Source organism: Sebastes umbrosus, chromosome 7, assembly GCF_015220745.1.
Source record: "Sebastes umbrosus isolate fSebUmb1 chromosome 7, fSebUmb1.pri, whole genome shotgun sequence".
NCBI classification, from domain to species: domain Eukaryota; kingdom Metazoa; phylum Chordata; class Actinopteri; order Perciformes; family Sebastidae; genus Sebastes; species Sebastes umbrosus.
This window is the reverse complement of record NC_051275.1, coordinates 29,461,219-29,482,849: the sequence shown is the minus strand read 5'-3', so window position 1 is coordinate 29,482,849 and position 21,631 is coordinate 29,461,219. Positions and strand designations below refer to the sequence as shown.

The 21,631-nt window shown below is 38.3% G+C and overlaps 2 protein-coding genes and 1 long non-coding RNA gene across 4 annotated transcripts in view; 2 read left to right on the top strand and 1 right to left on the bottom strand.

The window, feature by feature from the left end:
• Window positions 1–2,845, bottom strand: her8.2 (hairy-related 8.2). The gene is made up of 4 exons (XM_037776157.1): window positions 2,135–2,845; window positions 1,548–1,643; window positions 1,375–1,453; window positions 1–700 (listed from the first exon to the last, which is right to left on the bottom strand). Exons 1-4 carry the CDS (start codon window positions 2,195–2,197, stop codon window positions 366–368), a joined length of 573 nt encoding a protein of 190 aa, XP_037632085.1. The 5' UTR covers window positions 2,198–2,845; the 3' UTR covers window positions 1–365.
• Window positions 2,846–9,162: 6,317 nt separating this feature from the next.
• Window positions 9,163–21,631, top strand: part of cab39 (calcium binding protein 39) — an 18,284-nt gene continuing 5,815 nt past the window's right edge. Inside the window, exons 1-5 of one of the 2 annotated variants that reach the window (XM_037776141.1) lie at window positions 9,163–9,355; window positions 18,493–18,648; window positions 18,752–18,916; window positions 19,650–19,768; window positions 20,845–21,013. In XM_037776141.1, coding sequence (XP_037632069.1) covers window positions 18,535–18,648; window positions 18,752–18,916; window positions 19,650–19,768; window positions 20,845–21,013 — 567 coding nt within the window. In that variant the 5' untranslated portion in view covers window positions 9,163–9,355; window positions 18,493–18,534. Of the gene's footprint in view, window positions 9,356–14,370; window positions 14,428–18,492; window positions 18,649–18,751; window positions 18,917–19,649; window positions 19,769–20,844; window positions 21,014–21,631 lie in introns of those variants that run through there. The other variant, XM_037776142.1, reaches the window with a different exon arrangement.
• The window catches only part of LOC119491899, a 25,515-nt gene continuing 15,554 nt past the window's right edge, over window positions 11,671–21,631 (top strand). Inside the window, exons 1-2 of the long non-coding RNA XR_005207671.1 lie at window positions 11,671–11,680; window positions 14,381–14,387. This is a non-coding gene — a long non-coding RNA (uncharacterized LOC119491899). The remainder of the gene's footprint in view (window positions 11,681–14,380; window positions 14,388–21,631) is intronic.

The following is a 21,631-nucleotide window of genomic DNA, read 5'->3' as shown; positions in this document are numbered from 1 at the left end:
TCAAGGGTTTACAATCAGTTTTATTATTATTAATGTTTGGGTTAATCATACAGCAAAGGAGGAAGACATAAAAAATCTATGCAATGACAAGCGAGTGGTCTATAAGAAGCAGAGTCATGCCTTATAACATCAAATAAATAAAGCTGTTAATACAATAAATACATAAAAGATTAATAAAGGCCTTCTATAATGCAGGCTACGAGAAGTTGACTTCTGAAGGGAAGTACTGAGAAAAGGTCATCATTATAGCACACCTACAATAATAATAATCACTGGAACAAAACTGCCCCACGTTTGTCTTCTGAGCAGCATATCTATAAGATACATAATACAAGGTGGTCTAACACAACGGATGATCCACCAGGTCACCAGGGCCTCCACATCTCCAGCATCCCCAGGTGGGAGCTGTGGAGTGCGGGCCTCTCTGGGCGTGTGGGCCCTTCTCTCTGGAGCTGCCTCCCAGCACGGGGGTCTCCTCTGGGGGGAGTGCCGGCCGGAAGAGGGGCATCACGTCTGGGTGAGGCCTGGAGGGGCCGCTCATCGGTGGACCTGGGCAGGGACTTGAGGAGGTGGTTGAGCAGGCGGGAGCCCATAGTTTTGTCCATCCACTCGCAGGTGAGGAGCATGTTGTGGACTTCATGCATGCACTGGATGTAGCCTGTGCTGTACTTCTGCTGGGCCTCCAGGCCTAGTGTGGGGTCTGGAGGAGAGAGAGGAGGTGTGAGGTTATAGCAGCTCCTGGTGGTGACAGAGGAGAACAACATGCATCCAATAAAACAACAACTGTTGCTTCTTTCCCACCAGGAAGCTGCTCAGTAATACTTCATGTAGGAGCTGAGACTGTCAGAGCTGATGGGGGAATTTAAGCCCATTTTAAAGAATCGAGAAAGTGGCACTCTAGGTCGATTGTTCTTGAATTTCTCACTGAATTGTTTGTACATTACTAGCTGTTTTTATGTTACATAAAAAGTGGATGTCATGCTCCTTCACTTGTGGCGTGTGACAGGTGTATTTGTCTGCTTGTGTTGTTTGTTTTTAATGTAGTAACTATGTCTGTGCTGCCCTCTTGGCCATTTTAATCTCAATGAGTTTTCACCTGGTAAATAAAGGATATATATATCTTTCACAACACAATAAGACCAGATAACAACCCTCCTCTAACCATCACTTTACAGCTGAATACAAGTAGCCTCTGAGATCATTTGATGTGCTAATGCTGCTCTCTGCTGTCAACTAGGGATCTCAAGATATTTCATGGCACATTTCACTTCTTATTGCCCATTTTTACGCAAAGAATAACATAAATGATTGAGATGATCCACAGTAATCTTGCATTACCATATAATGTGACTCATAAAGACAAGTGTTCCTTACCGTTGAGTTTAATGCTCTGGATGTTTTGCAGATGCTTCACTGTCATCTCTAGGATGTCGGCTTTCTCCAGTTTGGATTGCTGTTGAGAGATGAGATGAGCAGCCTTGAAGTTAACTTGATGATTCAGCCTCCATTCATTGTTTACTTGTAGAGACACGTGAGGAGATACTCACATCAAGTCTGAACGCTCCGATCACAGTTTCTTTCAGCTGATCCAAACAATTGTTTATCCTCTCTCGTCGTTTCCTCTCAATGAGTGGCTTTCTCATCTGTAAAAGGTGGAAATAATAGATATAACGTTGGTTATAGGCAGCCATGCAGGATATAGGATGGTGAGGCACCATGCAGGATGGTGAGGTACCATGCAGGATGGTGAGGCACCATGCAGGATAGGATGATGAGGCACCATGCAGTATGGTGAGGCACCATGCAGGATAGGATGATGAGGCACCATGCAGTATGATGAGGTACCATGCAGGATGGTGAGGCACCATGCAGGACGGTGAGGCACCATGCAGGATAGGATGATGAGGCACCATGTAGTATGATGAGGTACCATGCAGGATGGTGAGGCACCATGCAGTATGGTGAGGCACCATGCAGGATAGTATGGTGAGGCACCATGCAGTATGGTGAGGCACCATGCAGTATGGTGAGGCACCATGTAGGATGGTGAGGCACCATGCAGGAGCACACAGGACAAAGTGTGTGTGGACCATAATAAAAGAGAAATCGATCAATATATCCAAGTGTAAAATACCTTTCTCTCCTCTTTGGCACTGGGATGTTTCCCCACGTTGTGCTCCATGGATGAAGCAGTCATGTTTCCTCTCTGGTGTCCAGTGGGCTTCTGCCTGCTCCGCTCCTCTCCGGATCCCAGCGCGTCTCTCTCTAGGGCCCTCGGCGCGGCACAGCCCTCTTTTTATCAGGGCTCAATTAGCATGTGAATGCTCCAACTTCTTTGGCTGCGGGATTTTCCCACACACGGGGTCCCATCAGTCAAAGACTGACAGGTCACTGGCTCCATTCAATAACCGAGAGACCCGGCCTAGAAAAAAAAAGAAAAAATACTCACAAGCGACAGATGTCCAGCCTGAAACCATGCACTGCTCTCCACCTCCTCCTCCTCCTGCAGCCTCCACCCAACAGTTTCCTCCTCTCCCAGGGAGGAACAACAGTGTGCAGTTACCATGCTTTGCTCCTGGGAGCCCCTCGTCTATTCTTCTCAGGGGCAACATTACACTACCTGCAAAAAGGCCAAACCTATTCCCTCAAAGCTCACAGGAAGACACAATACACTGACAAATCACTGGAGAATATATCTGCCCGTATACAGTACCGGTCTGCCTGGAAGTCGCTTCACTTATAGATAGATACAATTCTGGTAACAAATACGTTTTTTTAGTTTTGTTTTTTTATTATTATTTCTTCATTTATTTTATGTATTTATTTTAATTTTATGTTATTTCTTTTTTTTATTAATTATGTTTTGTTTTGTTTTATTTTATTTTATTTATTCATTATGTTTTTTTTTATTATTATTTATTTATTTTTATGTATTCATTTTTTATTTCATTTTTTTATTTTTTATTTATTTTATTTTATTATTAATTAATTACTTAATTAAATTAATTTATTAAATATATTTTTTATTTTTTATTTATTTTTTTTTTATTTTTAATTTATCTTTATTTATTTTAATTTAATTATTTAATTATTTATTTATTTCTAAATAAGGGTACAAACCATATCATGACTCATGATGATTTAATGCAATAAAGCCACTATGATTTTATGTGATTAGTTCACACTTTAGGAATGTTGATTATTAATTGACATGCAACCACATTTACTGGATTCCAGTCTCATAAAAGTTCAATTACAGACCCCTGCATTTGCCTCTCTGAAAGCAGAACAATACATATTCTCATAGAAATATGGAGCTATTTTTCATGATACATTCTTCATTTTAATTTATGCATTAAATCATCATGAGCCGTGCGTTAGTTAAGCATTTTCTAATGGTTTGTTGCTGACATACATAGAATGACAACACTCAGTCAACATCTTGGCATGTATTTAGCCAGCTTTGATCACTGTCCGTGTTTTCAAATGTCAGACATCTGCTCTTAACAGTTAGCGAGCAGATGTCAGAGTGACCAGATGTCCCCCCTCTTCACCACCACCACCTTTAGGTCCCTTAAAGCAAGGGCCCCTGTTTTGGAGCCACGCGACTGCCAGGCGAATGCCGGGTCGTGGGAACCGGAGCCAAACAAAGGCCACTATTCATTCAGACCTAATCAGCATGAAGAGCGCAATAACCTCCAGAGAGGGTGGACAGCACAGTCCAGCCGAGGAGGAGGAGGAAGGAGGAGGAACAGGAGGAGGGGGAGGACGCTTTGGCGGGTGACCAGTGGATGACCAGTGCTGCAGGTGTAATTGATAGTAACCAGTCCAATACTGCAAAGGTGCAGCAAAACCAATTAATTAGATCAGAATGTCAGAAATGCATCAATTAGGCCTAAATACCTCAGAAACTCTGAATATTCTCTGAGAATAAGGAACTCTGACTTTAAACTCAGAACTCAAACATGTGTCCCTGATGCTCTTCTGTATTTAGTCTTACATTATTGATCTTTGTTTGTCCATTTCATATTTAAAAAAGATGTAGGCTCAGTCCATATCAAGACAACAGGTGGTCAAAGCCAGGTGTGCCCTGAGATTCAGTTTGGGTTGAAAATGTAGATTTTCAGTCATATAGTGGTGCGAGATGAAGGGTCAAAGGGTCAACAAAGACAATGTCATTCATCCTACAGAGGTTATTAATGTCCACAGCAAATTTCATCTCTGTAAAAATGAAAAAGTTGGGAACTGAATCTCAAAATTTCAATGAAACACACTAAGTTAGACGATAAAACGCGAGTTCTGTTTCCGATATTGTTCAGTCTGGCTTGTTGTCCAGTTATGTTCAAAGTCTCAGGTTCACTGCTCTGCATTTGGTTGGTGGTAATTTGGTTAACTTTAACTTTGTCTAGGAACATAGTAATATGCACACAGTATCAACTGACGTGATTAATGTCCTATTAGCTATTATCTCCAGGCCCTGATGTATAGAAGGACGCTGTGTCAAAATGAATGAATGTAGCTGATATCATCCTATTGTGCTTAATGAATTACCACACAGCAAACAAGCAGGTTAATCAGGCCATGAGTAGGACGTCAAATCATTTGTCTCTAATCCTACTGTTTTTACTTGCAGGGTGGCGGAGGCAGGGCAGGATTAACCCACCAGAGGACGCCAGTGGGGCTCTTTTGGAAGAATGAATATATGAATCCTTACCTTGTACCAACTCCTTCATTTCAATGAAAAGACAATTTTGGTGAGTAGTACCAAACATATACAAAAAAAATCAACAGCTGCTTGTCAACAATGGTTTATTTATGTAACCGATCAACAATAGTAGAACGCTGTCACCACAGAGTTACATAAATTTCTAGAGTCAGCTATTTCTATCATGCATATCATTAAATAACAAGATTTCTTTTGTGCTTTCTTCTGTACCTTATCACATCGTATTATCGCAAACAGCTATGGTGCATCTCCAAAATTGGTAAAATCATGATTATAATAATCAAATAGCTAAGAGCTAAGAGAACAGCATTGTTTCAGGACTCACAAGTATATTCAAGATTCAAGATATTTATTGTCACTCTGGTTATACAAGTACAAGCGCGTGAAAGGCTTTTGCTGGGAGGCTTCATGAAAGAAAGAAAATAAATAGTAAATATAAAAGGACATATATAGAATATAATAAAATAAAATATAATAACAAAACAAAGAAGCAATTTAGTTAATATATTTACACTTCCAGCAGATGTACTGTAGATTATATGTGACATGTTCATGGCAAAATACTGTATGTGCAATTTAGTTTTGCATGCATGCAAAGGTCTACATTTAGGTCTACATTAAAAGATCAACTAAAGTTACCAGTGTTTTGGTGGTGGTTTATCTTTAATCAGACAGTAAAAACAGCATGTTTGACTTCTAAATTAAATTATTTTAACTGACAAAGAGTAACTTTTCACGAAGAGGTCTGTGGATCCTCCAGAATAACGGGGACATTTAATTTTACAGATGCATTTGTCAATGTTTTGAGAAGCATAAATAGATAAAAATTATTTTCCACTGTACTGGGTTGGTGGTGGGTATACAGGCTCAAGCACAGCTTCTGCCTGCAGCCACAGCATTTACAAAGAAAGCTCCTGGCAGCACCAGCTATCACCTGCAGTCATTCCTGCCTGCACACTCTGCATTTAGAAAAACACTCCTAGACGGTCTCCACCTGCCTGCAGCCTCTGCTGCCTGCAGTGTCATTTTTAAGAAGCCAGCTGTAACCCCAGCTCCTCACTAGTGTTGCTGGTACATATGGATGAAAAATAATATTCCCATATATTTTAGCCTTTTGGCAATATAAGATGTGTAGGTACTTAGAATAAGCATCCTTTAATGAACACCATTAGATTAGCCCAAACTTTGATTTCATTTATTTGTTTATTTGACAGGGACAGAGCATGTTAATGAATATTAGTATAAAATACGGGATGTAAACATGCAACAGTTAGCAAAAATGCTAATTCATCCTTAAGCCCCAGGCAGGTAACAAATATACACACAAGTAGAAAAGACAAAATACATTATGCAACATGTCAAGTTAAAAGTGATCGCCCTTCTGATTTGTCGTAAGCCATTGTTCGAGATGAGTCTTAAAAGTGGGATATGAAGGGCACTCTGTTATTGCACGTGGAAAAGTTTTCCTTCCCTTTACTGACAGCACAGTTTGACCAAATCTGGTGCGCCTTGTGGCACCTCACAGTCCCCTCTAGTGGTGGCCCTGGTGCCACTGTCAGCCCAATGTTTAATTAATTAATGTTTAAGGAGGTGGGGCAAGCCCGTGCAAAACTAAATATTAGTTCTCTAGATTTTTATCTTTGCATTAAAATGCAAAAATAAAAAGTACTCAATGGCCCTTGTGAGTGTTCAGGTATTAGATATCATATTACTGGATTAGTATTAGACTACTCATTCATTTAGTGACCTATTGTAGTTGGTCAAGGTGGAGCTGGTTTTAATGATTTTATATCATGTGAGGTCATTTTAATCTGTCAAAATGTAAATCATATTTTCTAAGATTATTATATGTTTTGTATTTATGCCTGCAGTAACTAGGTTGTCAGGTATTTGTAGAGGAGTAAAAGGTTAAATATTGCCCTCTAAACTTTAGTTAAGTAAATGTATAAAGTAGCATCAGAGGCTGTCTGTGATAAATAATAAAATAATTATTTAATTAGTAATAATAATGTTCCAAAATAATGAAAAAATTGCAACCCAATATCTTGTAGTATCTTTTATTCACCATAGAAATCAGGGTGGCTGTGGCTCAGAGGGTAGAGCAGGTCGTCCACCAATCAGAAGGTCGGCGGTCAATCCCAGGCTCCTCCAGTCACATGTCGAAGTGTCCTTGAACAAGATACTTAACCCCAAATTGCTCCCGAAAGCTGTGCCATCGGTGTGTGAATGAGTATTTAGATTAGATCCTGATGGGCAGGTTGGCACCTTGCATGGCAGCCTCTGACATCAGTGTATGAGTGTGTGTGTGTGTGTGTGTGTGTGTGAGAGAATGGGTGTGTGTGTGTGAATGGGTGAATGCTGACATGTAGTGTAAAGCTCTTTGAGTGGTCGGAAGACTAGAAAAGCGCTGTATAAATGCCTCTGTATAATATGTAGTAGCATCCTGACTGCTCCTAAAACCTGAATGAATGTCTCACACACCTGAGCTCTGCATGCATACCTGCCTGTCTGTCTGGCTGCTGTTGATTCCAGCATATAGGCATCCTATAATATATTATATAGAGCGATGCTACAAATAACACAGGAAAACACTTAAGTATTAACACTATATACAAACACACCTCCTTAAAACTGAATATAGTGCGGGAGTATAATGCGGGATTAGAACTGAGGTAGAGAGGAGAGCTGTTGGTGGTGTGCAGAATTAAAAAGTCTATTAAAGTGCACTGTGTGCATTATTATTATTATTATTATTATTATTATTATTATTATCTGTCTTGCAAACATGCAATAGAGTTGGGATGTCCCATCAAACAGTTGTGACCAGGGTCTGAAATGAACCTTTTTCCTCACCTGCCCTTTGGCAGGTCACTGAACATCTCTACCGGCCACTCAATTTCTTTTGTCTGCCACTCCTGAAATCTAGGTAGAACACTTTAAAATTGTAAACATTGTGTCAGTGGTACCCAGACTGTAGAATTTGGGAATATATCATGTAACCTTATATTATACAAGTAGTATAAATTAATATTTAGAATTGCTTTTTAAAAATTATATTTCTTAATATAAGGAAAACCTGTCTGCCATGGTGGCAGGTGACCTGCAATTCTTACCTTCCACAGCCAACATTTACCCTGTTATTTGGCAGGTGGCAGGTGCTAATTTCATTCCCTGGTTGTGACAATTAAGATAAGATAAGATAAGATAAGATGAACCTTTATTAATCCCCGGAGGGAAATTCAGGTGTCAAAGCAGCAACATCAGCAAACAGAGTGAAACACAGGAGAGGTAAAAATTATAAAAACAACAATAGAGATATAATGATACAGAGTGAATGGGTGAACATAGTGTGTACAGTCTATCAATAAATAAATGTAGTATGTACAATAAATAAATGGAATATGTACATATGTGCAGTGTATAAAGTGGTATATAGGATGTATAGTGTAAAGTAAGTGTAAAGTGTGCCAGTGGTTAGAGTCCAAAATAGTTGCAGATAGTGCATGTTTAAAGTTCTTGAAGTCCTCATAGTTCTCATATGGGGGTCAGCCTTGGTTGTGGAGCCTGATGGCTACCAGCATGAAGGACTTAACCCTCCTATTATTTTTGGGGTCAATTTGACCCCATTCAATGTTTAACGTCTTTAATTAAATGAATGACATCATTATTTTTGCTTCATATTTAATGACTTTTCCTAATTTAATGGGGACAACTGGGTAAACATAAAATTAAAATGATGATATGTTTTCAATGTCCTGTACACATGCTGTACGCATCGGTGTTCTTTGGGGTCAATTTGACCCCAGGCTGTTTTAGCTGTATAAAACATATAAGAAATATCAACATTTTACACACATTTGTTTTGGATGATATTGAGGTCACTATAACATGCAACTTTATAATCTTCAAAAAGCTTTAGGGCCCTAACCTAACATAACCATAACTGTAGTAGTGCGAGAACCACTGATAGTTCACACGACATGGAGGAGGGGAAACATCATTCTCGCGAGAACTTTGATATTTCCCCACGCTTTGGGGGTTCCCATGAAGATATTGATTTTATTTAAAGGGCTATTTAGGTAGTCAACAAACAAACATAAAGTACCTGACACATAAACTTGAGTAACAATTTTAATTATAATCAATTTCTGGAAGTTTAAATTGCTGGGGTCAAATTGACCCCAAGGATAAAAGATGTTAGTAAATTTGAAGGTAACAGGAGGGTTAAAACTTATAGTTTAGAGAAAGTTAAGACTTGGGCATAAGCGACTGAGAACATCTGTAATAGTTCTTATAAATAACACCAGGAGCTGTGCATGGGGGTGAGCGCGCGCCCCCCTACGGTCACCTGCCGTCCTCGCGCAGTGCAATAACCACTAGTTGCCATGACACCAGCCGTCCAGAGGAGGCAGTAGACTGCTGCTGCTGCAGTGACGTCAGTGACGTCCTCTAACTGCTGTTAGCGTCACCAGACGAGCTCAGAGACACAACTAGGAAACAACTGAGAGGCTGGCTGCTCTACTAACTACAGGAGCTACTAACAGGGGACGAGGAAAACACAGCAGGGCTTAATCTAAAGGAGTACCTGAGCTGCTGTCTTCACAAACCGGGGGAAACGACATTTACAAGGTAACGTCACTATAGCTACGTTATATATATATATATACAGCTAATGGTGGCTACTTCAGCTAGCATTAGCTTGCATTAAAGTTAGCTAGCTACATGTGTTAGTTAGCCTGTTGTGCAGCTTTTTAACGAGTTAAAACGTGTTATCTGAGTCTATCATTGCTGTTGATGATGTGCTAAAAAGTCAGACAACAGCTTCTTCCTAGCTACAATAAGACTAATGGCAAAGGACATTAAAGAGGGACACAAATACACCTCCATATACCATTATTGACACACCTGAACTGAATGCACTGTAATGCTGTGCAATATGCTGCCTTTCAATATGTTTATTTAAGATTCAAGAGTTTTATTTGCCATTTGCTCCTATAAATAAGTACATTCTGAGCAGTTTACACCGAGTCAGCTTTAAGAAAAGAAAAAAAAGGTAGAAAAGGCACAAGGTAATTACAGTACAAAATAAGTAGCACATTCAACTCAACACAATAAATAAATAAATACATTATTAAAATATAAAACGCCCTGAGTGTAGTCAATAAATAAACTAAACTACCCTCTGCATAAGGAACGATACCCACCAGAATACAAATATACAGTATATAAATAAATACTTCCAAAACTGAATACAAAATAAATGCAAAAATAAATAAATACATTTCAAAATTTGTAAAAATAAATACACAAATAAATTATTAAAATATAAAACGCCCTGAGTGTAGTCAATAAATAAACTAAACTACCCTCTGCATAGGAACGATACCCCCAGAATACAAATATACAGTATATATATATATGCTCCATGACCATGTTAAAAGAGCTTGTAACTCTCAAAAATATATATTTAAAAAAAAAAAAAGAATATATTTCAGACAATTACACAGTGGAAGGCAGCATATTGCACAGCATTACAGTCCATTCAGTTCAGGTGTACTGTGTGTCAATAATGGTATGGAGGTGAGGTGTGGGGTATATTGTCAGTCGGTTATACAGGTACAAACGTGTGAAATACTTTTTGCTGGGAAGCTCCATTAAAATAATAATAAGTTATATTACATTACAATTATAAAAGGAAATAATTTGTACAAGTGTTGTATATGTGCATATTAAGAACATATATATATTTAGAACATATATAGTATATACAGTATAAGATATATTTTTGTGTGAGAAGGTGTCGTATGAATTATCTATTTAAAAGTCTTATGGCCTGGGGGAAAAAAACTTCCTGTATAATTGTCTGAAATATATTAATTATTTCTTTTTTAAAAATATTTTTATGAGTTACAAGTTCTTTTTAACATGGTCATGGAGCATATATATATATATATATATATATATATATATATATATATATATATATATATATATATATATACTGTACATTTGTATTCTGAGGGTATCGTTCCTTATACAGAGGGTAGTTTAGTTAGCAGTACATTGCTTTTGTGTTTTGTGTTGGTACTCCTGTTTCTCCAAACTCCATCTACTGTAGGTAATACAATAAGTACCTCATACAACCTCACTTCAAAACAACCTGCCAACACCAAACATAACTTAATAAATTAATGAATAAATAAATATCATTAAATGTAGCACAGATATTAAAAATTAATTTAACCATGAATTCATTAATAATTTAATCCTTTATCTATTTGGGTTTCTGTTTAATTTTCCCTTTTATGTATTTGTGTATTTATTTTTATAAATATTTAAATGTACTTATTTATTTTTGCATTTATTTATTTATTTATTTTTGCATTTATTTTGTATCCAGTTTTGGAAGTATTTATTTATATACTGTATATTTTTATTCTGGTGGGTGTCGTTCCTATGCAGAGGGTATCTTAGTTTATTTATTGACTACACTGAGGGCGTTTTATATTTTTAATTTATTTATTTATTGTGTTGAGTTGAATGTGCTACTTATTTTGTACTGTAATTACCTTGTGCCTTTTCTACCTTTTTTATTTTCTTAAAGCTGACTCGGTATATATATATATATATATATATATATATATATATATATATATATGTAATGTACTTATAGGTGCAAATGGCAAATACAACTCTTGAATCTTGAAACGTTACTAGCCTGAGGAGCTAGGCCTGGCTAGCTATGCTAACGAGGGCTAGCTAACTGTTAGCATCATTACTGTTACAAATCAGGCTGTAATAAATGTACTTCCTGCAGTCTACGCTGTTTTAAATCAAGCTAAAGCAGATAGAGAAGGTTTGTAAGCATTACAGGCCTGCAGAGGCCTTCCCTCTGTGTGTGTCGACACTTCCCACAAAGCAAGCCAGCAGTAGCACTCTGTTGTCTGGTGCACAGTGATTGAATTATTATTATAGGCCACGTTAGCTTAGATTCAACAGTAAGTGAGAGGTAAAAGGTGTCTGAATCACATATCTCACTCTGCATTATTAGATGTCTTGCATTTATGCTTAGCCACATCATTACTGCTGGTGAGCAAGTATCCATTTTGTTAGCATTGATTGCGCAAAGTGTGCAGGCTGAATTCACACCATCACAAACCAGGCATGGATATATAGCAGAGAGGGGCGGTGCTCACTGTCATGTTGGCCAGCTTGAGCTCCAGCTTGTTGGAGTTTGTTAAGTTATACTTGTCTCAACATTGGAATAGTTTGTGACACATGTATAATAAGCTATCTAGATGACTGGGCTGACATTAGCTAGCTCTCAGAGGTGGCTAGCTGACTGTCAGATGATAGCAGAACTGCTGTCTCCACATGAAGGGTGGGGGTGAAATGTCTTCTGACACTGTTTAGCTTGTTTTTTGGGGGTGTAACTATACTTCAGGCTCTACTGAGAGCAGCTAGCTAGCTGTAAGTGGTCAAAGTGAAAGGTAAAAGGTGTCTGAATCACATATTTCACTGCAGGCTCTGCATTATTAAGATAGTACTTATGGTAAAAGAAGTTGTTGCTTGTTCTGTTTTTGTATGTTTTTGTATTTTGACATAATATACTATGGTCCAACCACTAATGAATCATATTTGCCTCTATACTCTGTGAATAGTATTAACTTGAACCTATAGGTCCTGTGTTGGGTTGTCTTAAATATTGTTGTGTTTTATTGCTGTCGCTTTGTGATGTTGTGGTCATTGTTGGTAAGGATAGTAATGTGATTATGTCCTGAAATGTAGCACTAACAGTTCAAAGTGAATAATAAAGCTAAAGCAGATGGAGAGGGTTTGTAAGCATTATAGGCCTGCCGAGGCCTCCTGTGTGTTGACACTTCCCACAAAGCAAACCAACAGTAGCACTCTGTTGTTTGGTGGACAGTGATTGAATATTATAGGCCACGTTAGCTTAGATTCATAAGTAAGTGGGTCAAAGTGAAAGGTAAAAGGTGGTTGAATCACATATTTCACTGCGGGCTCTGCATTATTAAGATGGTACTTATGGTAAAAGAAGTTGTTGCTTGTTCTGTTTTAGTATGTTTTAGTATTTTGACATAATATGCTATATGGTCCAACCACTAATGAATCATATTTACCTCTATACTCTGTGAATAGTATTAACTTGAACCTACAGTAGGTCCTGTGTTGTGTCTTAAATATTGTTGTGTCTTGTTGCTGTCACTTTTGATGATTGTGGTCATTGTTGGTAAAGATTGTAATGAGATTGTGTACTGAAATGTAGCCTAACAGTTCACAGTGATTTAAGTGGACTCCAGGAAGAATAGCTGGGCTTCAGCCACAGCTAATGGAGATCCGAATAAAAGATAAAGATAAAAGATGTCTTGCATTTGCTAGTAGCTACATAATTACTGCTGGTGAGCAAGTATCCATTTTGTTATCATTGATTGCGCAAAGTGTGCAGGCTTCACACCATCACAAATCAGGCATGGATATAGCAGAGAGGGATGGTGCTCACTGGCATGTTGGCCAGCTTATAACTGGGTCTGCAGGGTTTGCAGCTTGTTGTAGTTTGTTAAGTTATACTTGTCTATAACATTAGATAGCTTTGGAGTAGTTTGTGACACATGTAAATAATAGCTGCTCTCAGTGGTGGCTAGCTTACTGTCAGATGATAGTCAAGTCAAGTCAAATTTATTTCTATAGCACATTTAAAACAACATGAGCTGACCAAAGTGCTTTACAAACATAGGCAGAATAAAAACAGGTCAACAGAGCAGACAACAAAATCTCACATATCCACAGACAGAGACCAAGATAAAATCCATGAGTAAAAGACTGTTATAATGAGCATTATAAAAGGCCAATTAGTCATCACAATTCAAGTACATTCAAAAGCCAAAGAAAAGAGGTGGGTCTTGAGCTGTGCTTTGAAAGACTCTGCAGAGGGAGCAGATCTGATGTGGAGAGATGATAGCAGAGCTGCTCTCTCGACTGAAAGGTGCGGGTGACGTTTGAGCTGTCTTCTGACACTGTTTAGTTTGTTTTCTGGGGGGGTAACTATACTTCAGGCTCTACTGACTGTTGTAGTCGCGGATATATAAAGCCTAGGGTTTCCTTTAATAGAGTCGCCAGGGGTTTTGACTTCCTTTCCCTCAGTTATGAGGAGAAGTCAGGCCCATAGCCACCTTTGACATTTGTTGGCCTAACATCACTCCAGCACCTGATTAGTAAGGGAGTCATAGCTGGTTAGCTGCGACCAGCTGATGTTGAACCTGCCATATGTTTCCCTCCTATTTGCGTCACTGCCAGTGTCACTGCAGCGGGTCAGGAGGAGAGAGGCGGTTCTGCTCCCTGCCTGCTGGCTACATTAACGAGCATTAAGTCTGTGTGCGACAGACGGATTTGGCCACCTGGCGAAGTTGAGGTGTGTTCCAGATTAATAAAGAGATGTAAGCAAACACAATTTAAATGCTTCGGTCACCGCTAGTGAACCCGGGGGACACGTTTTCTATTTCAACTCACACATGACACATCATATACGAATGGTGGACGGCACCTCCCACTTGGGTTTATATTCCTGGCTCCAGGGTTGCTTTCTAAATGTGGACTCACTGCCAAGACCTAAGAGGACGAGTGTGACTACTCCAGGGTTTGTGTTCAGTTTCAGTGTTTAGAGGATCCGAGCAGGTCAACAGGTTGGTGACAGACTTTTAGATCAGTGCCTCTTAGTGTCTGATGTTTACCTTTAAGTGACTTGTGTTGATGTTTTGTGGCAAACCTCATTATCATGCTGGAAACAGATGTCTCAAAGTGAAGCAGGTTTAATGAAAATTGTCTTTGCTAAAATGATGATGATGATCATGATTCTGGTGGGATTGATATCAGAATCAGAAATACTTTATTGATCCCGGGGGGGAAATTGGGGCGTTACTTTTTTATAAATATGAAGAAATTAGGGGTGCACCGACCCAATACAAGTGTTTAATTAATAAGCTGAATGCCTCATTATGTGGAAGTGACTGGAATCATTCTTTTATGTGTAAGGCAACATCAGGTTTGACTTAAACATTGCTTTCTTAACTTAGTAAAACAAAATGTAAAAATAAATACATAGATATAAATTTACTGAATTGATATTTATTATTAAAATAATAAATCGTAAACCAGCAACTTGATAAAAATCTTCCAAAATTATCAAGGATTACATTCAACTGTAAACCCTTCTAATGCAGCAACAAACTGGTCAAAACGTAAACAGGAATTAAAATGCCAGTATATAATGTATATGGTATATAAACATAGAATTGAACTGAATAGATCGGTCCCATTGTCGCTGATATCCGATTCAGCTATTTGAGTCCGTATCAGCCCGATATCCAATCCAGTATCAGTAAATCCCTAAAAATGAGAATATAAGAAATATGTACAAATATTTGCATTAAGATGTGCAATATATGACAAATAACCACATTGCAAATAAGTAAATACAAAATGCTGAGAAATGGGTATGTTTCTGGATCGAGTATTGATGACAATGGGGTCTATATATTCAGTTCAGTTCTATGTTTATATACCATATAGACTACATTATATAATGGAATTTCAATTCCTGTTTAAGTTTTTGCTTGGGCAATAGTGCTGAACACAGCTGCAAATCACCTTAAAACAATACATGGCCAACAAGACATTACAGTACACCAAAGACGCAGTAGAAAAACATGTATAATATTGCACATTTCCTGAGAAAAATATATATAAATACATAGGCAAAGCAATGCTTAAGTCAAGCCTGCTGTTGCCATACACATAAAATACTTAAAACTTAAGTTTGAAAGAATGATTGATCCCATTCACTTCCACACATTGAGGCATACAGCTTATTAATTAAACACTAGTATCAGATCAGTATTGGTATCAGGACTGAAAAAGTTGTATTGGTGCATCCCTAACGATATGAACAAAGAAGCACATTTAAAGCTGTTGTGTTGCTGATTACACTCTTTGAGGCTTTCTCGGCTTACTTCTGGTCTGTTCAGAAAACTTTGGCTGTAGCGCCTTAGTTTATGTAAGGTGGTTGGGTGGGTCGGGGAGTTGTGTAGATAAGGGTCCTTGTAACCTAGTTAAATAAGAGCAGCAGTGAGATATGGTCTTTGCTTGGTTCAGTTTTGTTTCTGGGTTAGAGGTTATTGTAGAGAGGAGATGTAATGGGTATGACCTAAATTAGTTACCTGAGGAAGTACTGCATGTTTAATGTGACGAGGTGTTTACTTGGAGGTGTTTACTTGGATTTGTTAGTTGCTGTTCAGGGTCATACAAAGGGCTGAGGCTGTGTCATGGTGGAAATATATCTATGTTATAGTAAACATTGCTTTGTTAATCATTTACTGACAATGACCAGAAGATTCACAAGATTGAACTATTGCTCAATGGGGCATCAAAGGTCAGATCTAGATATAACATTCACAAGTTATTTACATCCCATTTCCTCGAGCTGTTTGTATATTCAATATTTACCTGGTATGGAACTTTAACTAGACTTGGCCCACCAACAGAACCTTTTTTGAGGATAAGCTCCAACAGCGCTTCCTTCTTCTCTCTCTCTGTCTGCTGTTGTTTTTGGTACTCTACACTTGGCCTAGAAATCATAGGGTGACTCACAATACTGTCAAGAAACACAAGAACAATAGTAGTATTTTGACAAGTGCTATATAGGAAGAAACACATCGATGATATTATAGGAAAGCATATCCCTAAGTAGGTAAAGGATATGTATGTTAGAGCTGCAACAATTAATCCATGTAATCGATTATTTGTGAACTATTAAATTAATCTCCAACTATTTTGCTAATCGATTAATCGGTTTGAGTCATTTTTTAAGAAAAAAAAAGTCAAAATTCTCTGATTCCAGCTTCTTAAATGTGAACATTATCAGGTGTCTCTACTCCTCTATGACAGTAAACTGAATATCTTTGAGTTGTGAACAAAACAAGACATTTGAAGACGTCATCTTGGGCTTTTGGAAACATTGATCGACATTTTTCACCATTTTCTGACATTTTATAGCTCAAACAACTAATCGATTAAATAAGAAAATAATCAACAATGAACATTATTATTAGTTGCAGCCCTAATGTATATGTAATATGTGTAATATAGATTTAATTTAAATGTAAAAGAAAGGAAATATCTCTACCCCAGTAACGCAAAAGGAAGTATTACAACACTGGTGCCAAAGTTTAAATAACATATGAGACAGTATAATGCAATATCAAGTACTTATCTAACCCATGAGCAACGAGTGACAGGCAGGGGAGTGGTAGTGTATGTGAGAGTTCAGTGAGTCATTTTAATAGGTAATTGTGATTCATTTACAGTGTATAACATATAAAAAATGTTACAATAGTTATTTTTTTCCATACTTTCCATTTAAAAAAAGAACACATCCTGGAACCCAATGCATCATAGGGCTGGGCAATATGAGAAAATCAAATATCACAATACTCTGACCAAATACCTCGATGACGTTATCGTATGGTTAACCTTTGGTGCTTTTAAAAAATATTTTCATAATGATATTTTTGATAATCATCAGTAATGTGGATATAATGACTAAGTGAGTAAAGGCAAATAATCAAACAGCTAGAACAGTCTGGTAAGTTCAGAAAAGGACATCACTTTACTGTAATGCAGCCTGTAAAACCAGGAAAAGACAACACTTCTGCCATATTAGGATATCTAGTCTCATGTCACAATATTGATATATTGCCTAATCCTAACGCATCACCCAATCATATGAACTTAATACACAAGTGTTTTGTAGAGGTGACGCAGACACTATAGTGGTATACGTGTTGTATCTACTGTTATCATTCTTAAGCTCTGTTTTGTCAGCATTTGTCCAGACTTGCATGGTGTCATTACTATGTTTGCATGAGCACTACTTCTGAATCATTTGCGAGTCACTGGCTATATATTTGTAATCACCCTCTCCACCTACTACACCACCTATTTCTGTACTTTTCTATGACTACGTGTTAGCTTGAGCTAAGCATGAGCTTTGAGTATTACAAAGATATTGACTGGAAAGATCATGTTGTTTTTGTAGGTCATCTGTTAATTAAGATTTTGTTTTAAACAGTAAGACAACATTAATGTAGGTCTGTCTGTAGGTCTGCTGGTTTTTTTTTACACGCTCTTTGGCTACATCCACACTAATACGTTTTTGTTTTAAAACAGCATTTTAATCTCTGTCCAGACGAGCGTTTTAGGGCTGTCTATCTCCGTCCATACTACCACGCTAGAAAAGGCATATAACATGACCATTCACAAACACTGGGTATGTGCGTGTCGGTGTAAACATGAAGCAGTGCTGGACATGGGAATTGATATAAAGCGCTCAAATAATAGGCAGTAGTAGCATCGTAAAATGCGGAATTTAACTGCGCAACAGCTGCTAGCATCGACAACAAGGTCAGCTACGCTTGTAACTCGTTATCATGTTGAAATTAACCACTGGTGGTCGAGGCTGATGTCGTTTGTTTTCATCTGGAAAAGATTCACATGATGGGGCGTGACGAACACACGTCATGACTGATAAGACCCAATCAAGAAGCTAACGTGGGTGGCTGTGTCATCGTTTTCAAAGGTGTTCCTTTCTGTCCTTCCAGACTAAAACCTAGTGTGGATGTAGTCTTAGTTCTCATCTCAGCAGTCCCTCCATCTTTACAGGCTCTGATCCAGTTCTACATTTCATTCCTCAGGTGGACAGTCCGCTGCCTGGTTGCTCGTGGTAACCCTCCGCCATGCCTTTCCCCTTTGGCAAGTCCCACAAGTCGCCGGCGGACATCGTCAAGAACCTTAAGGACAGCATGAACGTGCTTGAGAAGCATGACATTTCTGACAAAAAGGCTGAGAAGGTAGGGGGAATCTTGTTTCATCTCATCACTCTTTTGGAGGCTGAAAGCGAGTTTGGAGTAGCTTTGAAATACTATAACGTGTATGTGTGTTTGTATGACTCAGGCCACAGAGGAGGTGTCAAAAAGCCTGGTGGCCATGAAGGAGATCCTGTATGGGACTAATGAGAAAGAGCCCCAAACAGAAGCAGTGGCCCAGCTTGCCCAGGAGCTCTACAACAGCGGCTTGCTCAGCACCCTAATAGCGGACCTGCAGCTCATCGACTTTGAGGTGAGACTTTGTGTATTTCATGGGAGTGAGGGAGAAAAACGTTTAGGCTAATGAATGAGATTGACGCAGTAAAGTGGTCAAAGTTTATTTGAGGTTTCCACACAGCGATTGCGTCTTATGAGCATGAGAAAAGTATGCATATGTTTTGAAAATGTGCACATCTGCCTATGTCGATTATGTGGGCAAACTCACGTCTCCCTGCAATATGTCAGACTGGTGCTGTGTAATAACTGCTGCTGCAGGCCTCCCTGACTCACCCTATCACAGGATGACTCATTGTGTTGTGTGATCTCTCTCTCTTCCTCTTTTACCCTCTCTTACCCTCCCTACTTGTACAAAGAGAAGCTGGTGAAGAATTGTAAATCACAAGCGTGCAACATAGAAATGTGACAGTGATTAAACGTTTTAGGAAGTCAAATTTGGTGTATGCTGAATTTGTCAGTTTGATGACCTTTATTGGTAGCTATTTTTCAATAACCTTGTCATTATCTTAAGAGGACATCTGTTTTTTCTCTCTCTATGCTGAAACACCAAAGCAAGTTCAATTAATTTATTTCATTTATCAGCTAGTTTTGACATATCTTCCTCATTCCACCCTTCTCTAGCTCCTGATTGCATTGTCAGTTTGGAAGTGTGTTGTATAACCTTTTTGTGCGATGTGTTCTCTATTATATTGCATAAATAAACGTCTGCTTTATCAAGCCTCATTTTATGAATTATCTTTTTCCACCAGGGTAAGAAAGATGTGGCTCAGATCTTCAACAACATCCTGAGGCGTCAGATCGGCACCCGGACGCCCACGGTGGAGTACCTCTGCACCCAGCAGAATATCCTCTTCATGTTGCTTAAAGGGTAAAGAGGCACGCACACACAAGCTCAGAGAGTAATCACGCTCCCCTTGATCTTTTAAAGTATTCAGTATTTATGTTAACACGTTATTTAAAAAAGATCTAGCAACTTCCTAAGTAACTTTCTAACATAAAGGGAAATTAAAGCACCTGTTTTCAAATGGTCTAACTGCTGCCTCAAGAAGAAGAATGAAAATGGGCTCAGATGTTTTTGCCAATAAAGCAGTTATTTCTTTCCAAAGCAACATTAAACTTTGGTAGAAACTGAGCCTGTCGAGCTTCCTGTGATATAAGTTTCATATACTGCGGGTGATCCTCTTCAGCAGGTGTTCCTGTGCTCCATGAGGCGAGACAAAAACAACTGATAAAGATGATAATATTTGGATTTAAATCATGACTTTGAGTGTACAGAAGGAAATGCTCATTATACTTAAAGACAATACAACCCCATTGTGTAAAAAGATTTAATAGTTTTTAAGCCTCTGCGCCAGCGACAGATGTGGCCAGAGGTATTATGTATAATGTTTTCGGGTTGTTCGTCCGTCCGTACTATTCTCGTGAACATGATATCTCAGGAACGCCTGGAGAGAAATTCTTCAAATTTGACAGCCACTTGGACCCAAGTATGAACTGATTCGTTTTTCGTGTTCAAAGCTCAAGGTCACTATAACTTAAAGCTGTCGCAATATTGCAGTACCGCGCCATTGACAAGCCAACCACAGGGAATGTAAGCAACCGCCACAACAGCTATGTTCACATTTTTTCTTTTTAAATTCTTTGCAATGGGAGCGTCGCATATTTTGCATATATCCAGAGCAAGTATTCTACCTTGTGTAGACATTTTTACTTCTGCGGATATTCTGTATCATAGCAACCAGACACAACCAAAGTGATCTCAGCTGAAAAACAAAACGCGTTGCCCTTCTGTGTTCTTTCATTTCATTAGGCCATTTAAAAAGCAACAATATCCCTAATAATAAAGCTTATTTATGTAGCACTAAAATCTGGATAAATGAAGTAATTTGCAAAATAAAAAATAAAAATGATTAAGTCCTTGTCACATGTTGCTGTTTTGTGCAGGTACGAGTCTCCAGAGATTGCCCTAAACTGCGGTATCATGTTGAGGGAGTGCATCAGACATGAACCGCTGGCCAAAATCACACTGTGGTCAGAGCAGTTTTACGACTTCTTCAGATACGTGGAGATGTCTACTTTCGACATCGCCTCAGACGCATTTGCCACTTTCAAAGTAAGTTGGCTCACTTGTTCAGCTATTTTGCAAATGTTGTTTTGAGTAAAGTGTGACTCCTTACATAGTAACTCACTGATATATTGTAAATGATTAGCAGAGCTGTTGTTTACAGTTTGATCTCTCTTCAGCATCCACATCTCCTACTTCCTGCTACTTTGCTGATTGTGGTTTGTTTACATGATATAATATGAATCATCGTAACTAACTAAGCTCATCAGCAAATTTGACGATGTGTTGGCTGCAAGTACAAGCTGCTGCTGATATTGTAATTATAACGACACGCTGACACAAACAGACTTGGAGGTTGAGGAGCCAACAATGGCTGTTATAATGGGAAAGACGGGGTTCACACACAAAGTTATGTCTTGATTTGGAGACGCATCAATTGTGCGGCCATGAAATCTGCCTTGAGTTTTCAAAACAGAAAGTCTCAGTGGTTGTTGTGGAAACCTTGTCAAAATCTCCTTAATGTTTAACTTAAATTAGTTTCTGATTAAGTATGAGATCATATTTAGTAAGCTTCAACTAACGATCATTTTTATTATTGATTAATTATTATTTTCTCTATTAATCGATTAGTTGTTTTGTTTATTAAATGTCAGAAAATGGTGAAAA

What these genes read in the sequence shown, in the direction of transcription:
- her8.2 (XM_037776157.1), bottom strand. Translation starts at nt 2,197, where the DNA reads ATGACTGCTTCATCCATGGAGCACAACGTGGGGAAACATCCCAGTGCC. An exon ending in GTGCCAAAGAGGAGAGAAAG is followed by an intron (nt 1,644 to 2,134) that starts GTATTTTACACT and finishes CACCTTTTACAG; the next exon opens with ATGAGAAAGCCACTCATTGA. An exon ending in TCGGAGCGTTCAGACTTGAT is followed by an intron (nt 1,454 to 1,547) that starts GTGAGTATCTCC and finishes ATCTCTCAACAG; the next exon opens with CAATCCAAACTGGAGAAAGC.